The sequence below is a fragment of the Myotis daubentonii genome, chromosome 1, assembly GCF_963259705.1.
Source record: "Myotis daubentonii chromosome 1, mMyoDau2.1, whole genome shotgun sequence".
Lineage (NCBI taxonomy): Eukaryota > Metazoa > Chordata > Mammalia > Chiroptera > Vespertilionidae > Myotis > Myotis daubentonii.
In genome coordinates this window covers 43,149,906-43,169,413 of record NC_081840.1, presented here as the reverse complement: position 1 = coordinate 43,169,413, position 19,508 = coordinate 43,149,906, and the positions used below count along the sequence as shown (strand labels likewise).

Here is a 19,508-nt window from a genome sequence, read left to right as displayed (position 1 = left end):
AAATAAGCCATGAAGGTACTAAGGGAAGCTTTTAGGCTCTGAAACCAGCCATTGAGCCAGGCAGGTAGAAGCGTCTCAGTACATCCATACTGAATTTTATGGAATTAAAGACACCTTGTAAACTGGAGCAAAACTACCAGAAGAAGCAAGTTGTAACTGAATAATTGTCCTTCTTGACGGTGAAAACAGACTTTGGCTTCATAAGGCAGCCAGCTTATTTGTAACCAGATGAAGTATGCGCCCTTCGTCATTCATTGCGCACCTGACCAACAACACTGCCTCACAAAACGCCGTTCACCACCACAGAAAACGCATTTCAGGCTTTCGTCCGTTTAATTTTCTTCAACATTACCTTGCAAACCACAGTAAATCAATAACAGAATAGTTAAGTACCACAGGTTCTTTGTGTTTTCTTTTAGAAAATATAGCTCAAGGCTAAAAGTGGGTTCTATTGATGATTTTTATTTGCTGTTGGGACACAAAATGATCAGAATTTTCCAATGAGTTGCTTCCTTTTTGTGGATTTCCTTTAAAAGCTCGGGGGGAGAGGGTTGAATAGTTTCAAATAGAAAATGTTGGTTGCTGACAGCACTAACTCTAGAATAACTGAGAATTTTCATTCCTATATTTTATAGGCCAGCTATGATAGCTTTGGCCTTGATTATGGTCTTCTTTCAATTTTTCCAAAAGGGCTGCACCAGCCAGCCCCCTTGGGTACCCCCACACTTACCCCAACAGTAACCCATTCCATTGAATTGAATGAGGCTCAGAGAACCGGGGCATCATAGCTCAAAACAGCTTTTAAAAAATGACATTTCAGTTAAAGCTAATTGCCCAAAATTTTGATGTCTAGTATCTTTAGCAATTTTTTATCTGTTTTTGTTGTTGCTGCTGTTGTTAATGATGATTTAATTGCAACGAAAATCTCCACCTTAGCCTCAGTCTTTGTGTGAATGAATAGTTTTTTTCTCCTTATTAAGAAACTAGAGCCCTAACCGGTTTGGCTCAGTGGATAGAGTGTCGGCCTGTGGACTGAAGGGTCCCGGGTTCGATTCTGGTCAAGGGCATGTACCTTGGTTGCGGGCACATTCCCAGTAGGAGGTGTGCAGGAGGCAGCTGATCGATGTTTCTCTCTCATTGATGTTTCTAACTCTCTATTCCTCTCCCTTCCTCTCTGTAAAAAAATAAATAAAATATATTTTTTAAAAAAAAGAAACTAGAAAAACTGTTACTAAGGAAGCTTTTAAGAGGTAGCAGCCTTTATTTAATTGGGGATGCTTCTTGACTGAGGGAAAATGAGACAGTAGATATGAAGTGCTTTGAAAAGTTTAAAGTGTGATACCAGGACTCAAAACCTGTGATTCACCTGCCAAGGGTGATATTGTCAATGCTCATTGGCACCTCCCAGTCACCACCATTATCACCCTTAAAACTGCCCCCACCATCTACCTACCTATCTACCTACCTAACTATCTATCTCTGTCTCTCTCTCTCCTAATGAGTTATCACTCTGCATTTTCAATTTTGTCAGAGATTAACCTACTTTACTAATCTTTTTAAAGAACCAGCATTTTATTGAATTGGTCATCTCTTTGATATCTTTCTGTTTAATTCCTTTGTGTTTTTTATTATTTGCTGTCTTATGTTTTCTTTGGATTTACTTTTTGTTCTATTTATAATTTATTGAATTGGATTCATAAGCTCATAAATTTTCAATCTTTTTCCCTAATTACATAAAGCTATAAATTGCCTCTCAAATATTTATATGTAGTCTTTTTATTGTCAGTTGGTTCTAAGTAATTTTCAATTTCAGTGAGTATTTCTTTTTTGACCCATGAATTATTTAGAAGTATTTTCCTATTTGCAAATACACAGAGGTTTTGTTATCTTGTGATTGCTGTCTACTTTTCATGCACCGTGGTCAGAGAGCATGGTCCATATCAGATCTTTGTGATTTGTTGAGATTCCCTTACTGCATGGTCGACTTCTTTTTTTCTCACTTGAAAGGAATGTGTATTCTCTCATTGTTGAATGCAGTGTCCTGTTTACATCTTGTACACAAAAGTTGTTAGGTTAGTCAAATATTTTATGGCCTTCCTATTTTCTACCTGCTTTATCTATTAACTAGAGACCTGGTGCACAGATTTGTGCACAGGGTGTGTGTGTGTGTGTGTGTGTGTGTGTGTGTGTGTGTGTGTGTCCATGTGTCCCTCAGCCCGGCCTGCACCCTCTCGCAGTCCGGGACCGCTGGCTGCTAACCACACGCCTGCCTGATCACCCCTAACCACTCTGCCTGCCTGCCTGATCAACCCTAACCACCTGTGCCTCGGCCCCTGCCATGGCAGCTTCATCCAGAATGATGTCCAGAAGGTCGTTCAGCTGTCCAGTCTAATTAGCATATTATGCTTTTATTATTATAGATTAGTAGGGAGTTGTGTTGAAATGTCAGTGTTTGCTTTAAAGTGGTGATGTTAGGTACCTGTGTCAAAATACTATAGCTTTATTTCAAAGTGTTTCCTTTATCTTTATGTGATGATTCTCTTTATTTCTAACGTATTGTGCATTCAAGTTTATTTTTGTCTGATATACCTACGCTATCTTCTTTTGGTTAGAATTTATCTGCTCTGTGTTTTACTATCCCTCTGTTTTCATCATCCCTGTGTTCCTTTGTTTTAAATGTATTTAGGCATTTTGTTGTTGGTGTTTTTAATTTTACCTAAGACTTTTTTATTTGATTCATTTCATCATTTATACTTAACGTTTGTGGTACACTTTTTTAATTATATATATATTTTATAGACATCAGTGACTAGACATTACATAACTTAACATGTGATCATCCCAATAAATCCCGCACCCATCTAGCACCACACCTAGTTTTTAGAATATTATTGACTATATTCCCTATGCTGTACTTTGCATCCCCATGACTATTCTGTAACAACCAATTTGTACTTCTTAATCCCTTCACCTTTTTCACCCATCCCCCCAAAGTCCTCTTATCTTGCAACCAATAAAAAGGTCTGGGTATCTGTGAGTCTGTTTCTGTTCTGCTTGTTCATTTTGTTTGTATATTCAATTGTTGATATGTGTTTATTGTCATTTTATTGTTCATATTTTTTATCTTCTTTAAAAAGACCCTTCAACATTTCATAATACTGGTTGGTGGTGATGAACTCCTTTAGCTTTTTCTTGTCTGGGAAGCTCTTTGTCCTTCTATTCTAAATGGTAGCTTTGCAGGGTAGAGTAAAAACTTGGTTGTAGGTCCTTGCTAGTCATCACTGAGTATTTCTTGCCACTTCCTGCAAGTTTCTGTTGGGTGCTCTCTTGTAGTTAATTAACTGCTTTTTTCTTGCTGCTTTTAAGATTCTCTGTTTGTCTTTAACCTGTTGCATTTTAATTATAATGTGTCTTGGTGTGGGCTTCTTTGGGTTTATCTTGTTTGGGACTCTAGGCGCTGCCTGGACTTGTATATCTGTTTCCTTAACCAAGTTAGGGAAGTTTTCTGTCACTATTTTTTCAGATAAATTTTTAATTTCTTGCTCTCTTTCTTCTCCTTCTAGCACCCCCATGATGCAAATGTTGGTATGCTTGAGGTTGTTCCAGAGGCTTCTTACACTAGCCTCATTTGGGGCGATTCTTTTTTCTTTTTGCTGTTCTGATGGGGTGTATTTTTCTTCCTTATATTCCAAATCGCTGAATTGATTTTCAGCTTCACCTACTCTACTGTTGATTCCCTGTAAATTATTATTTATTTCAGATAGTATAGCCTTCATTTCTAACTGGTCCTTATTTATGCTATTGACGCCCTCACTGAGTTCCTTGAGCATACTTATAACCAGTGTTTTGAAGTCTACATCTAGTAAATTGACGATCTCCATTTTGTTTAGTTCTTTTTTTTTTTTTTTTTTAGGTGTCTGTAACCAAATGTATCCCTGAGACCCAGCAGAGGGGATCAGGTCCCATGCGTCACAGTGTTTCTATGGCAGCCTTTTGGGCCAGTGTTTGTTTAGTTCTTTTTCTGAAGTTTTGTTCTGTTGTTTCATTTGGGCCATGTTTCTTTGTCTCCTCATTTTAGCTACCTCCCCATGTTTGTTTCTATGTATTAGGTAGAGCTGCTATATCTCCCAGGCTTGGAAGTGTGGCCTAATGTGTTAGCTGTCCTGTAGGGTCCAGTGGCACAGCCACCCCAATCACCCCACCTGGGCACTCAAGGTGCATCTTCTCATGTGGGCTGTACACTCTCCTATTGTAGTTGAGTCTTGATTGCTGTTGGCATGTCACTGAGAGGGATTTATTCGGGCTGATCAGCTGCAAGGACTGGCTGTGACCACTGACCTCCAACACCTTGGAGAATCAGCTATACATGGACACATCCACAGAGTAGGACTTACTTCAGCAGGGCTCTGGTACCCAGTGAGTCTTCCTTTGAATGTGTCACTTATGGAGGTGGTTGGGTAGTGGTACTTCAATGTAGTCTAGAGCTGTCCACTGGGTATCCTGGCTCTGGGGCCTCTCAGGAGGTGCAGGCAAGGTCAGCCACCCCCCTGTGTTCTGCCCAGAGCCACAGGCCATAAACTATAAAACAATCTGCAGATGGTGAGGCCAAGCTGTGAACCCAAACTGGCAACTGCTAGTGTTGGGCCTGGGGCCACTTAGCTAGAGATACGTGGGGGGGTTGGGGGGGGGGGGCGCTGCTGAGGCCAGATGCTGCTTGTTTGAGAGATTTTAGGAAAATCTGAAGCATGAGCCAAACAGGCCATTTCTATGGTAAAGTCACTGAAAACAGGTTGGGTGGGCCCAAAAGTTGGGTAAGGCAGGGTCTCAGGAAATCACCAAGGTGAGGCAAACAGTGGCCAAGTTGCTGGAGTCTCAGATATGGTGCCTTTCTGCTGGCTCTGTGGGGGAAGTGCTCATCAAAGGAACAATGGCCTCTGCCAGCACTTCTGTCTGAGAGAAAGCTGCCCCTCCAGCTCTCATCCTAATGCCAAACAGTTCAGTTCCTCCCTAAATGTCTCTGGTGCCTTTCAAGTTGCTGTCCCCACACTGGAGCTCAGAGGGAGTGAGTCTGAGTAAGTCCAGGCACAGGCCCTTTAAGAGGAACTACCTGAAACTCCAGTAGCCCTCCCTCTCCCTCAGCCTCAGTCCACTGGTTTTTACAGCCAGAAGCTATGGGGACTTCTCTTCCTGGCACTGGAACCCTCGGCTGGCATGCCTGGTGGGGGACTGGGGCCAGGCCCCCTTGCTCCACAGGGGGGACCTCTGCAGCTGAGATATCCCTCCTGATTTTTATCTGCCACACATGGGTGTGGGACCAGCCCATTCTGCATCTCCGCCCCTCCTACCAGTCTTCTTCAATTTCATAGTTGTAAGACTTCCATTCAGCTCAATTTCAGGCAGTTCTGAATGATGGTTGTTCTATAGTTTTAATTTTGATGTGCTTATGGGAAAAGGTGAGCACCATGCTTACCTACCCACGATCTTGGCTGGAAGTCACTTATGATATACTTAAATACTTTTTCCTCCCATCCATTTTGTACTTTCTACAATACTCTCTTGGTTTTTTTCTCCTTCTTCTACTCTATTGGGTTAATATTTTTCTTCCCTTTTATTCTTTGCATTGGTATATTCTATTTCTAACCATTTATTGATTATCCCAGAACTTTTAACTTAATTTAGCAATGCCTAAGGTTAATCACTAAATATACCTTCTTCCCAACCTTACTCAGCCTTAGGCTCAATCTCTTACCTTTGTATCAGGTAAAATTAGCTTCAACTTCATGTGACAAAAAACAAACAGCAGCTTAAATAAAACAACAGGGTATTTCCTAGTTGTGTAAAAGAAGACAGAAAGTAAAGTGCCCAAAGTAGTTTGGCAGCTCCTTCTATTTTACCAGCAAAGGGGCATTTGAGCTCCAGCGAGCAGAAATGAGAAAGGGAAGTGGCAAAGCTTGCTCCTTCTTTTCTAGGTATTGGCGCACAGCATATGTGCTCACATGACATTGGCCAAAAATACCATGTGAGCTAGGTGACAGTGTTCCTTGTTAAAATCAGAATTCAGCCCTGGCCAGTTTTGTGTAGTGGTTAGAGTGTTGGCCCAAAGACTGAAAGGTCATGGGTTCGATTCCCAATCAAGGGCGTGTATCTCAGTTGCAGGTTCCCCATCCCCAATAGGGGTGTGTGCAGGAGGCAGCCAATCAATGTGTCTCTCTCTCACATAGATGTTTCTCTCTCTCCACCTCTTTCCTCCCTTCCACTTTCTTTAGAAATCAATGGAAAAAATACCCTCAGATAAGGCTTTTAAAAAAGAAAACCAGGATGCATGTCACTAAGTAGGAAGAGGGAATGCACATTGAAAGGCACTAGCTGTCTATGCCACAGCCCCTCTCCCCCCAGATGTGAGGACCTTAAGAGTGTCAGCTCCACCCCTTCCTCTTACATGTCATCACAGTCCAGGATTTTATTGTCACCTTAGTTTTAGATCTTCAAAATTAGTTATTACTATTGTCATCGCTTTATAATCAGTGTTTATTTAGATTTATCCATATGTTTGCCAGGTATTTGTTCCTCACTGCTAGGATATCCTTCTTCTTCCTCCTGAGTTTTGTTTTGGGGTTTTTCTCAGAAGTATATTAAGAGTTCTGTCAGTGAGAGTCTGTGAGTGGTAAAACTGAGTTTCTGTTCTATGATTGCCTTCACTTTGCCCTGACTCCTGTTTGTTAGTTTAATTGGGTTTCAGAGTTTAGGTTGGCAGTTTTTCCCAGAGCTTTCAAAGTGTCGCATTGTTTACTGGCTTCTACTCCCCCTGGTGAGAGTCTTCTGAGTGCTAATCCCTGCCCTTTGTAGGCAATTTGTCTTTCTCTCTGGTTGCTTTTAACATCTCCAGTGTTGGTAGTCTGCAGTTTCCCTGCTACTTTCTAGATATAGATTTCATTATTCTACTTGGAGATCATTGTGATTTTTGAATCTGAGAATTCACACCTTCCATTGGTTGTCAGAATTTTCGGCTATTATCTCTTTGGATATTGTCCCTCCCCCCCCACTCTAGGTAGTCTCTTCCCAGTCTTTCCTCTGGGCCTTTCTCTTTAACATTTAAAAAACATTTTTCTCTCTGTCTCTACTATGCTTTGGGTAATTTTCTCAGACTCCTTCTAGTTTACTAACTCTCTCCTTAGCTCTATCTAACCTGATGCCTGGCTCATCCACAGAGTTTTTGTGTGTGTTTTTGTGGTGACTATATGTTTTGCTTCTGTTGCACTTGATTATTTTTCAAATCTCTGTTCTCTTTTTCAAAATATCTTGTTCTTAGTGTTTCAGTTTCTCCATTTATGTCTTTAATCTTTTCAGATGTACCTTTTTTTACATTTTCTTTTCTATTGTTTTTCTGTTATCTCAGTTCTGAGAATTCAAACCTTCCTGTGTGTTGTGTCTGCTGACCCTTGTTCATTGTAGATTGTTCCCTCACGTGTTTTGGAATTTTTGCTGAAAGTTCATACTGATTGGGGCTTATTACTGTGGAAATTTTTGAATTTCAGAAGTATTGCCCCAGAATGGTTTTTTGTGCTGAGAGACACTTCAGAGTATAACTAGATCAAGATCAGTGTATATTAGTTTGTCAGCCTGAGTGGGAATCTGAGACCATAGAAGTGCACAGGGCTCGGCCTCATTCTTGGGCGACTTCCCTCAGAGCTGCCTTATTATCCCCTTTGCCGATGGACACTTTTCCTAGCTCACCGCTTTGTAGTCCCGGCTTTGTTCAGGGTCTCAGGGTCACCTCCCCAGGTGGATCTTGTTCTGTTCTTCATACAGTCCAGGTCCTATGTTCCTGGAGTCAGTAACTCCCCTTAGGCTGAGAGCCGCAAGACTGACACGCACACATTTCTAATGCTGGCTTTCAGTTCCCTCTTTATTTTTAGCACTTGCAGACTTCTCTTCTATTTTATCTCTCATGGTGAGGGCTTTGTAAAGGGGAAGCTAGTAGGCTGCCTTCATCTCTCATCATCTCTTCACTCACTCCTTGTCAGAATCATTCCATTCTTTTTTTTTCCAACAAACTTACTGAGCTCCCACTGTGCACCAGAAATTGTGCTGGGTCTCACTGTCTCTTTCCCGCCTTTCTGTACACTCACATGCCCACCTATACACACACACACGAGCACATACACATGCACACAGCCAAGGTCTCAGACCTCAAACATCAAATCTCAAAAGGGCAGGAGAGAATCCATCCTCTGAGCATTGCATCTGTAGCCACACAGTCATCACCCCAGACACAAGCCTTAAACATCTGGGCACCTGTAACTGACCACAGAATCACTGCTTGGGCAGCTGCAGACCCAGCCACTCGGGGAGCCCTCTGCACTGTGGGAGCAGGGCCCTCACTCTCCCTTTGGCGCCCTCTGATCCTGACTCCTCTGGACATCTGCCCAGCTCGAGATGCCTGGGGTAGCTGGCAGCCTCCCCACTGTCTCCCCAGTCCTAGATGAGTTCCGGGACAGGGCAGCCCCCACCGCTCCCCTTAAATCAGTGGTTCTCAACCTTCCTAATGCCGCGACCCTTTCATACAGTTCCTCATGTTGTGGTGACCCCCAACCATAAAATTATTTTCGTTGCTACTTCATAACTGTAATTTTGCTACTGTTGTGAATCGTAATGTAAATATCTGATATGCAGGATGTATTTTCATTGTTACAAATTGAACATAATTAAAGCATAGTGATTAATCACAAAAACAATATGTAATTATATATTCAATATGTGTTTTCCAATGGTCTTAGGCAACCCCTGTGAAAGGGTCGTTCGACCCCCAGGCTGAGAACCGCTGCCTTAAATGATCCAGAGGCACCACCCTGCCACTCACATAGCTCACCTCCCTCTGACATCATCTCATAAATGCTGGCACCTGCATGTCTGCCCCCCTCACCATGCCCATGGGAGTCATCCTGCCCCCTCCCCACACCACACTGCTCTGGTCCATGGCTGCACTGGCCCTGGAATGACTCACAGAGACCTCAGGAAACATCGTGTTCTCTCGATGGACCATTTTTTGAGCAATTACTCTGTGTAGAAACACATAGATCTGCTCAGATGAAAGGTAGAGAGCTCCTTGACCCTGTGAGATGGCTCTGTACAGTCTGGCATGGCTAGAGGTAAGCAATTTGCTGCTAATAATTGAATATTTGGGGAGAAACATCTATTTCTGTAGCACTTGTGAAGAATAAACTCAAGAAGGTTGATGGAAATGGCATGTCACAGCTGCAAACCATTTCTAAGGTCTTAAAAGAAAATTAAGGGCTGGAAGGGACACCCCCCCCCCCATTCCAGCCATGGAAGAGCTTTAGAAACCAGAAGCTCAGACAGCAGTCTCAGAACAGACGCCTTGCTCAGAAAGCCCTGCTCTGTGGCGTTTGCCCAGTTAAGCCAGGCTAGGGAGACAAGTCTCCGGCCCACACCTCCTGCCGCGCCCGAATCTGTTCCACGTGGAGAAATAACAACCACCCTCTCGCTGCCCAGCGTGTGTCTGCGGCACCTCAGTCGGTCCCCATGACCCACCCGAGAGGAAGAGAGAACAGCGGTATTTGGTGGGGCAAGGAGGCCTCTCCGTGTTCAAAACCTGTTGAGATACAGGGCTCAGAAAATGACAGAATGGAAGTATCAGCTTCGCTTCTATAAAGATCTGGATTGGACGATGCGCTCACCTGTGTGGCCCGAATGATCTTACTGGGAATTTACCGCTGAGTCCCTGTCTGAGGTGCACACTGCAGGCCCCATGGGGTCAGAGCTTCCCTAGAGGGCAGGCCACAACCCTGCACCCCACCCCGCCCCATAGGCCTGCTCAGTCCTTCCATCCTCCTCCTGGCGGGCAGGGCCCAGGAGTGCGATAACAGCAGTCCTTCCACGTACAACGTACAACGATGAAGCCCGGGGAAGGAGGCTCGCCCTGTCGTGTGTCTTCTGTAGGTGAGGCTGTGGCCCTCCCAAGCCTCCCAACGCCGGGGGTGGCGAGCAGGTTTGCTGCCCCTGCACCGCCCCACAGAGGGCAGAGAGAAGGACTTTTATTGAGATGCCTGACCTTCCCCCTGCGGAATCTCTCCTGGGGGCTTCCCTCCAACCTCAATCCCAGCCACCTCCTTCCCTGACTCCGCCGGTGACGGTGACGGTGACGAGCCTGGAAGGGAGAGCTGACCCTGGGAGGAGGATGGCTTGTTTGCTCCTGTAACTCACGTTCTAAAGGCTGCCCGCTGCCCCGCCACTTGCCAGCCGTTTGGCAGACATTGGACATCTGCGCCTCCTTCCGTGAGTCATTTAACTCCTCTAATCTGAAGTTACCTCCTGGGCAAATGGGCGTTAGATAGGTAGTTGGGAACCTTTACCATGAAGTGATTTATATTGTGCAAAATTAATGCAGAGCCTCAGGATTAATACAGAGAAAAGTGGGGGTTTTGCATGAATGTATCAGTATTTATCTTGAATATTTCTTTCTAAAGTCATTCGTGAGATTTCAACATTTTGAGTTGAACATAGATGAGTGTATGTTATTTTTTAATTAGGTTTGCACAAATACAGTTAAAAATGTTTCTTAACAATTTGAATCAAACATCCAGAGCAGCCCCCACCCACCTCAGACCCTCTGACTCCACGGGCTCCGAGGTCCTGTCTAACCCTACCTCATGCTGAGAAGGGACTGAGTGTTACCCTTGCCCCTGGGGCTGGGATCCTAAAGGGACGTGCAGAGAGCTTTCAAACAAGGCTCGCGGGGCCAGCAAGGAAACGTGAGGGGCAGCACGTGGGCGCCCCTCCAGGTTCTCAGCTCACCTTCCAGGCCCCGCCCCTGCCCAGTCACTGGTGGGACCCCTTACTCGCTGTGGATTTGGCTGAGTGCACCTGGGCCGGGTCTGACTGCTTCAGACAGGCTTGTGCGTGCTTGGCATTCTCTCCCATGCAGGTGCCTGGTGGCCTGGGGCTCACCCTGAAGAAGGGGAGGCCTGTGGTCCAGAGAGGACCCCCAGAGTCTAGAGCAGCCTCAGCTTGTAGCACTCTCTCCCGAGGCCTGCCCACCCCAACCTGCGGTGCTTCTCAGCCCAGCATCAGGCTCCTGGGGAAATGCTGTCACTTACCAGTCAGTCCAACTCACTTTTCTTGACGGTGGCTATGTGCTTACCCCTCCTGGGGCTTCCAGTCCAGTGTTAGGATAAGATGGGCTTGAATGATGCTGGCCTGCGGCAGAATCAGTACATGCTGGACTCTCGGGAGGTCGACAAGTGTTTGCACAGTTCCGCTGCGAGGGGTGGCATCTGTGGGAGGCGGCAGGAGGAAAGGCTCTGGAGAGGTAGATCTTAGGTTCAGGTGTGGTCTGCTGGGCACCTCTTGCTTGATTGTTCTTCCTGCTCCTCCCTCCAGGGTCTGGTCTCTGTAACTCTGGAAAGTGCCTTTCAGGCCTGGGCCTCCGTTTTCATGCTTCTGTGGAGTCCAGACCTAAAGACTAAGAATGGAGCACCAGGGGCTCGGGTTATCAGAGAGACCGCCAGCTCGTGCGCGAGGTGGGCTGTGCAGGGTGGGCCCCCCACCTCCGGCCCTGGCACTGAGCAGAAAGGACCGCAGAGTGCCTGAGGGCTTGGGCACAGTCCAGCTCTGTGGCCTTGGACAAGCTCCATAGTCCTTCTGTGCTGTACTTCCTGCATCTGTAAAATGGGGATAGTTTTAATACTTAATAGAGTTGCTGAGTATTGAATAAGTCCTTTGATTAGAAGTGACTGACCCATATGAATTTGAGCTGGGAGGACTTGGATATGTCTTTTTGCCACCCTAACTTCAGCTTATTAGTTTAACAGTACTTGGTGAGCACCTATAATGTACAGATACTCTATTTTTTTAAAAAGTAGAACTTTAACACTCACTGTTCCCGACCTGAGAGAGCACAGTAGTTGGCATCCTTCATGGCAGAAGAGTCCTGGATGCAGACCCTGACTTTGCCACTTTCCACCTCTGGAACCTCACCCCACGTCATGTTTCATGGCACCTCATTTATTTTGTCTATAAGTGGGGGTGCTGAGGGTTCAAGGTCAGGTACCGATGTAGGGCAGCCAGAGGCACACAAGAGGTGCTCGTAATAGGTACAGAATATACAGATAACTTCGTCATGCCAGCGGACCACTAATTGAGGGCCTTGCAGCCACTCCGGCAAGTTATTCAATGATCAAATGCATAGTGTTCTTTAGGGAGTTATATGAGAGAAGAAAAGTGTGGAGACCCCAAATAGGTAGATTCCTATTTGGGATGAAACTCGGAAACCAACTGAGAGCAAAGAGTGAGGTGTCAGTGAATGAGCACTGGACCAGGAGTCCAGACACCTGAGCCTCAGGCAGCACTTACCCACCACCTCAGGCTCGGAGCCCCATCCTGCTTGCACGTGGGCACATCCACCCTCCCATCCTGCCTCCCTCAGTGGACAGGTAGAGCTGCCACGTGGGAGAGGCTCGGGAGTGCCCTGCTGTCAGCACGATGAAACGGGTGGGTAAAAATTAGGGACGTTATTACAAAAGAAGAGAGGCGGCCTCTGGTGGAATACTGGACAGCGTGCCTGGAAACAGCAGCCCTGATTCCCGAGGTGCTGGGTCTTCGCCAGCACCCTCCTTTGCGTCAGCACGATTTGCTCCTCAGCCCCACTGGTGGAGGCATCGGCACCAGGTGACACCAGCTGTCTTTGGTTGTTGTTGACTCGTGTCTGTCCCCCCCCGTCCCACTATTGGATCCATCCTGCCCTTATAATCCCATCCTTTTCCCTTCATTATGTCTCCATCTTCTGTGGCGAAGTTTGTGGACCATAATAATTCAACCCGCGCCGATGTAACTGTTGCAATTGGCCCTGAGAGAATCGAGGAAATGAGAGTGGCGCCCACTGCCTGGAGATGAGGGCAGTGAGATCACTCAGCAGCTCTGGCCTGGCACACGCCCTGCCAGCCTCCGCAGAGCGCTCTCCGCGTGGAGGACGGAGGTCTGGGTGTCCGGGCAGTCACCTGGGGTGGTGGGTGCTCTTGACAAGCAGTGTGTGGGCAGGCTGGCTCCAGGGAGGTGGCCACGCCACGCTCCCACTGTTGCTTGCAACATGATGGGGCTGCGAGAGCTTGTCCGCACCTCGATTCCTCTGCCTAGGAGGGAGCATGTTTCCCCCAAGTGCTGCAGGGCCTCAGAGACACCCGAGAGGGCCTGCGAGGCCAGCTGTCTGGCTGCAGGTGCAGGTGAGCGCATGGTCCTGCCTGTGGCTCTTGGAGTCAGGAGACTCACGGTGTGAGTCCACCCAGCCGTTTGCTTCAGTGACCTTGGATGGGCCCCTGAAGTGTCTGTTTCCTCGCCCCGCAGACGGAGATGCAGAGCTGTGTGCACCTCCAGAATGTGGGGTTCGGTGAGAGAATCAGGACAAAGCCCTTGGCAAATGCCTGGCCCACAGCGCTCTGTCCATGGTGCTGCTGTCAGGACAGGTGCTACTCGGTGCCACTTCCATCCACTTCCAGGCACCTGGCCTTGCCGGACCCCTAACACAGCTGGCTGGCCGGCCTCCGCTCGGGCCTGGAGCCACCTGGGAACTCCGGCACCTCCAGGCGGCCTGCTTTCCCCAGAATTGTCCACCAGATTTTGTTTTCATTCAATTCATAAGATATCCTTGCATCACATGTAGGAGCTGCAGGAGTGTCAGCCAGACTCGGGGAGGAAGAGGGAACACACCTGGCAGGTCACGGGGATGCAGCCCAGCCTCGAGGATGCACCAGAGTAGAAACAAGAACTCTGTTCTGCCCAGCACTTAACCGAGTCACTTCAGCTCCCACTCCGTCTCCTCTTCTGTGAAGGGGGTGGTGGTGCGCTTTCCCTGCTTCTCACATGGGGCTGATGGGAGGAGGGAGAGTTGAGTCAGAGTGACCCACCACTGCGACAGAGCACTCTCCCAGTGTGTCCAAGGGATGCACTGATGGAGGTCAGGACCTGAGCCAGCAGCCTCGGTCCCACCTCTGCTGGAAATAGGTGAGAGGAAACTGCAATTGGATGCCCCCCAGGTCGGCTCCGGGAGAGCTCTGGGCAGTGGGTTTGGGTTAGAGACTTCTGATTCAGCCCCAGCTTAGGGAACCCGGGCAGGTCAACCATTTCCTTACCTGCAAAGTGCCCACCCTAGACTGGGCCCACCCTGACTTGGTGCCTGTCCCTAGACTGTGAGGTGCTCATGGACCCTGCAGGCAGAGATGCTGCCAGGCCGGTATCCCACCTGGGGTCTCCAACACCCTCCTGTCCTGCTCTGCTTCCCTCAAGCAGCTGTCTCTGCCCCTTCTCCCCACACACCGGCTTCTCGTATGTTCCGTGGTGATCCATGCTGCCAGCAGCTCCCAAATTCTCTGGGTGCCTGGAGCGGCTTCAGCCCCCCTCCCCCCAATGTCTGTATGTCTGTCTCTGCCCTCTCTGTCTCCCTCTGTGGTCCCCCCCCCCCATCCCTCCCAAACCAGTCAACATTAGCTGAGGACAGAACCATGTCACTCCCTTTGAAGGGTGGGGTAAAGCCCGAGGGATACGCCGGGGATGGGAGTCGCCTCCCAGCCAAGGAGGGCAGGAAGGGGAGAGTCTCCACCAGCGCCCTGGATGCCCACTCTGCTCCCTCCTCCCCTCCCAGGGCACTTGGGCAGAATGCTTCCCTGCAGTGCGGCCATCAGCCTTCCCAACTGGAGGAATGCTCCCCTCTCCCTCCTGCAGTTCCGCTCTGCTTGTTCCCGAGCAGATGATAACGGAGATGGAGCATATGGGCCCCAAAGTCACCGGGCATTCTGGGAAAGTGACACTGGTACCCAGGCTTGGCGGGAGGGGCCGTGGGCTCTGGAGCACAGCTTCTCCCTTTGTTCTTCACAAGGGCACAGGTCGCCTCTCCTGAGCCTCCTGAAAAGGAGTAAGTGCGGGAAGAATTCCCTTTCTAGGCAGCGACTTCGGAGGGCAGGTGTAGGCCGGGCGCATATACAGGGAGGACATGTGGGAGCCAAGATAGAGTCCCATCTGGCCTCTCCTGCCTCAGCTCCCCCACCCACTGCCTGAGGACACCCACCCAACCTGGTTGCACCTCCCCTTCCCAGCAGCAATCGGAACCAGGCACCTGCTCCCTTGGGGTCCTGCAAGTATCTTGGGGTCCCACACAGAGTGCGTGGGCAGATCACAGGAGGCACCCAACTGGGCTCCAGGCGCATTTCCCTGGTGGCCTCGGTGAGTCCCTGCCTTGGGCTGGGTGCCCCCAGCACCCGCTAATCTGCTTTCCTCCCCCTGCACCTGACAGGCTCCCCGTGCCTCTGAGCTAGATCAAGCAATGCAGGGCTCTCCAGGGGCGGTTTTTCTTGCCTGACTTGGGAAAGCTGGGTAAAGGGACACAGTGTCAGCCCAAGGTGAGAAAGCTTGGCTTCCTTCCTTCCTGTCCCCAGAGACATCTCAGGTCTGACCAAGCTGCCCCTTCCCCTGCCCTGGCCTGGTGTCTGGACCCACATCCCTCACAGCCACCCGATGGGCTCATTTGGAAGCAGCTCGGAGCCCCAAGAATGTGGCCAGCTGGCCTGCAGGTCAAGACTGGCTGGATGGGGAAAGCCGAGCTGAGAACCCAGCTCAGGGGCAGGAAGGGGCCCGGGAGAGGCACAGAAAACAGGAGGGAGCAAGGCAGCTGGAGCTGGACGCTCGGAAGGGGGAGGAGGAGCTGGGCCGGGAAAGGCACAGGGAGCCCCTTCCTCTCCGCTCACCCACGGTGGCTTCCTGGGACCGGCTACTGCTTCGGTGGGGAGCTGCCAGAGAAGCCACAGGTGCGGAGGAGGGAAGAGGCTTTTCTGACTTCCCGTGGCCCCTGCCGTTTTCTGGCCTTCCCTAGGAACTCCCAGGAGGCCCTAAGATTGTGAGAGCGAACCTTGATTCTTCAGGGCAGCGGGGAGGGCACTGGCTGGATACAACCCAGCCTGCCTATGGCGAAGTCGGCGAGAGCCGGAGGCAAAGCCCAGCCCCAGCTTCACACCAGGAGCCACGCGTCTGCGCACACAGCGCAGCCCTCTCCCTCTGACACCTGCCTCCCCCACTGTAGATGGTGACCTCTTCCTGGAGGTTTCGACCATGAAAGGAACCGGAGGGATCCACACAGCCTCTGGCCAGTGGTTCCTTGGTCGCCAGGCAGCGCTGGGCTGGGCGCTGGCAGCTGGGAGCCAGGCCTTGGCCAGCTGCTGGAGTGACGCTGGGCCGAGGGAGGGGCAGAGTGGAGTCAGGACCCACCTCATGCTGGGGAGCTCTCGGGCTGGTTGGCGCTTCAGGGGCAGGGGCAGCCCCAGGCAGAGAGCCTCAGTGGCTGCAGTGCTCCGGGCGCGCATGCCGCCTCGCTGCCTGGCCTCAGTCCTCCAGCTGTGAGGTGGGGCTGCTCGCTGCCCACCACACCTCATGGGGCTGTTGGGGAGAAAAAATAAGATCCAGGCTGAGAACAGGCCTTGGCAAGCGTAGTGCAGTACAGGTCTGGGGATTGCCGGTCTCAGCCTCTCTGCTTCTCTGCAGGGCCACCCGTTCATCGTGCAGTTCAACGATGGCAACGCGGCCGTGGTGTCCATGTGGGTGTGCAGGGCGCTGGAGGAGAGGCGGAGCCAGCAGGGGCCCCCCTGAGGCCTCGGTGGGCGCTGAAAGCCCAGGACTGGTCACCGAGGGGGAACCCGCCCGTCACACCGTCACACCGCTCGGCTGTGTGCAGCAGAGCTTTGCTGGGCCTGGGCTGCCCCGCCCTTACCTCAGCTCTGCCCGCGACACCCTGCCTGGGAGCTGTTGTGCCAGCCTGGCCAGGATGAAGCCCTCGCCCCCTCCAGTCTGGAGGCACTGACGGAGGGAAGGGGAGAGGGTGGCGGCATCGAGAATGGAGACTCCTATGCCCCCGCCCCTCTTCCTTTTTCCTAACGTTCTTCTTTGTAAAGAGTCGAGCGCCATCAGCATCACTGATGGGAATAAAAGTGTTCCTGCCTCCCCATGAGGGATGTTACTAGGGTGTCTGTTACCCACCCAAGTTGGGGGGCGGGGGCTCCCACTTCAGCAGGGTATGTGGCCCAACAGTCCCCTCGCCCTGGAGCTGCCCTGGTCCAGGCACCTGCACGCACCCCATGCTTCCCGGCATTCTGGAACGAGGCCCACAGCCCAGCCCACTGACCTAAAACCGAGACCTGGAGGTCCTCGGACCAAGTCCCTTGGCAAGGAGTAGCTGAGCCAGCAGTGAAAACAGGGTCCTAGACCCTGAGCTCCTCGCGGACTGGGGTTTGTCCCACATGCGGAGGCTGGGCTGTCCCAGCAGCACCAGAGGCTCCATCGCAGTGACTTAACCATGGGGGGGGGGGGAGGGCGGGGGCAGGAGCTCAAAAGTTGGAATAAGGCCCTTCCACCTGCCACCTCCTTCCCCACCAGTGGCTCCTCTCTTCAGCAAGCTGCCCCCCTCGCCCTTGACCCCACACCCTGTGACCTCATTCACCTCGGGCCACTCACAGCTGTCCTCTCAGGTGATCCTCTCAGCCACCTGCCAGGTAAGCGTGCTTACTCCCATTTTACAGACGAGGAGCTGAGGCTCTGAGAGGCTCGGAGGTCTGAGTGCCATCCCAACCCACTGAGAAACTACTGACGCCACACGCATCCAGCCCTCCATTTCTCATCGTCCTCTCAGGACCGAGCTGCATCCTGGGACTCGGCCGTGACTCCGTTCTTCGCACCCACATCTAGCCCACCTGGGAGTCCTGTTGTCTTCTTCTTCAGAATGTATTGATTCCACCACTTCCTGTCCTCATCCAAGGCCCCATGCCTGGACCACAGGGCAACAGCCTCCCCCAGGCCCGTGCTCCATGCTGCTGCTGGAGGGAGCCAGTTAAACCGAGGCAGGTCATGCCCCCCCCCAGTCTCGGGACCTCCATGGGCTCCTAGTTCACAGGACAAGCCAAAGGCCCAAGAATGGCCTGTGTGGCCCTGCACAGTCTGCCCCGTTATCTCTGACCTCAACTCCTATCACCCTCCAACCCTCCCACACCTATTCCTGCTGCAGCCACCTGGCCGCCTCTGGGTCCTCGAGCATCCAGACACGCCGTCAGGCCCCAGAAGAGAGCTAGCCAGCATGAGGTGCATGCTCCCTCCACTGTGTAGTGGTTACTGGGAAGCCACTGCCTGGCCCTGGATGACCCGGCCGGGACAGCATCCCCCAGTCTCCACGCACTGAGCAGGAGCCGTGTGACTAGGGCTTGTCAGTGGCAGGAGCAGATGCATGTTGCTTCCTGGCCGAGAAGCTTTCTGCAGATGTGCCTTCTCACTACCCTCCCTCCATCCTCCTGCTGAAGGAACGCCTGCTGGGGGGGGGGGGCGGCGGGGGAACTGAGCCACAAATGGAAGAGCATGAATCCTTGAACCACCACGCGAGGAACTCCTGCATTGGGCAGCCAGTGAGCGAGGCCTAACCCATTGTGTTGGTATGTGACTGGCAGCTGGATTATGCCCACTACTCTAGGCCCTTGTACTTAGAGTGGGAACTCTCTCCCCCATGTGTCCACCTGCTCACTGCCCCCTTCAGGTCGCTGTTCCAGGGGCTCCTCAGTGGGTCCCGACCTGCCACTCTATTTAAACAGCAACCCTCCCACACCTATTCCCTGGGACGCGTGCCCCCTGGCTGGCACCATGTCCTCCATTGCACTTGTTACCACGTGACAAACCACTGATTTCACAGTTTTATCTTCTGTTTCCCCCCTTCCCCACCCACCATGAACACTCCACATGGGCAGAGATCTGAGTGTTCTCTTCACATGGTATCCCCAGTGCCAAGAACAGAGCCTGGCCAAGCAGGTGCCCGATAAATATTTGTCGGTGGAGCGGCCAAAGTGGCGGGCTCCGATTGCCAGCCAGGCTCAGTCCGTGCCTTGAAGGGGCCACCCTACATGAGGCATCGCTCTGCTTCCTCAGGCAGGAGTGGACTCGTCATGTTAGTGATACTTCTCAGGGTGGTACAGCCCTCCAGCTGCCCCCGGGCCTGGACTTCGCATTCGTCTCCTTACTGAGCACCTGCTGTGTGTGGGGCTGGGAAGTCTCAGAATTGGGTGAGGCCCTGGGTCAGTGCCCAGGGCAGGGAGAGCTTTCCAAAGATGTGCTCAATGAGGGGAACATTCAGGGGCTCCCCAGAGGGGCCTGGCCACCCCAGAATATGAACTGGCCACCACCCAGACTTCACTCTCGTCCTTGCTTTGAGAAGATGGACCCAGCAAGCCTGCCATCCCCAAACCCCAAGCCAGGAGGTGGGCATGAGCAGATCCCTGCCAGCACTGTGCTGTTTAATCCTCGCAACCCTCCTATGAGGTAGGTGGTGTTATTCTGCCCATTTTACAGATGCAGAAACAAGCAGAGAGGCCTAGAGACTTGCCCAAGGTCACTCAGCAAGTAGCAAAGCACCGTTTGGAACTCAGAACCCCACCCTTAACCGCAGCCCAGAAGGCAGCTCCCAAGCACTATCTGTG

At 50.9% G+C, this 19,508-nt stretch overlaps 1 protein-coding gene and 1 pseudogene across 8 annotated transcripts in view; one reads left to right on the top strand and one right to left on the bottom strand.

The window, feature by feature from the left end:
• The window catches only part of MAP2K5 (mitogen-activated protein kinase kinase 5), a 276,193-nt gene extending 259,179 nt beyond the window's left edge, over positions 1-17,014 (top strand). For all 8 annotated transcript variants that reach the window (XM_059697326.1, XM_059697354.1, XM_059697306.1 and 5 more), the window contains one exon: positions 16,543-17,014. In XM_059697326.1, coding sequence (XP_059553309.1) covers positions 16,543-16,647 — 105 coding nt within the window. In that variant the 3' untranslated portion in view covers positions 16,648-17,014. The remainder of the gene's footprint in view (positions 1-16,542) is intronic.
• On the bottom strand, positions 3,912-4,039 carry LOC132224711 (small nucleolar RNA SNORA5; annotated as a pseudogene).
• Positions 17,015-19,508: the final 2,494 nt, after the last annotated feature.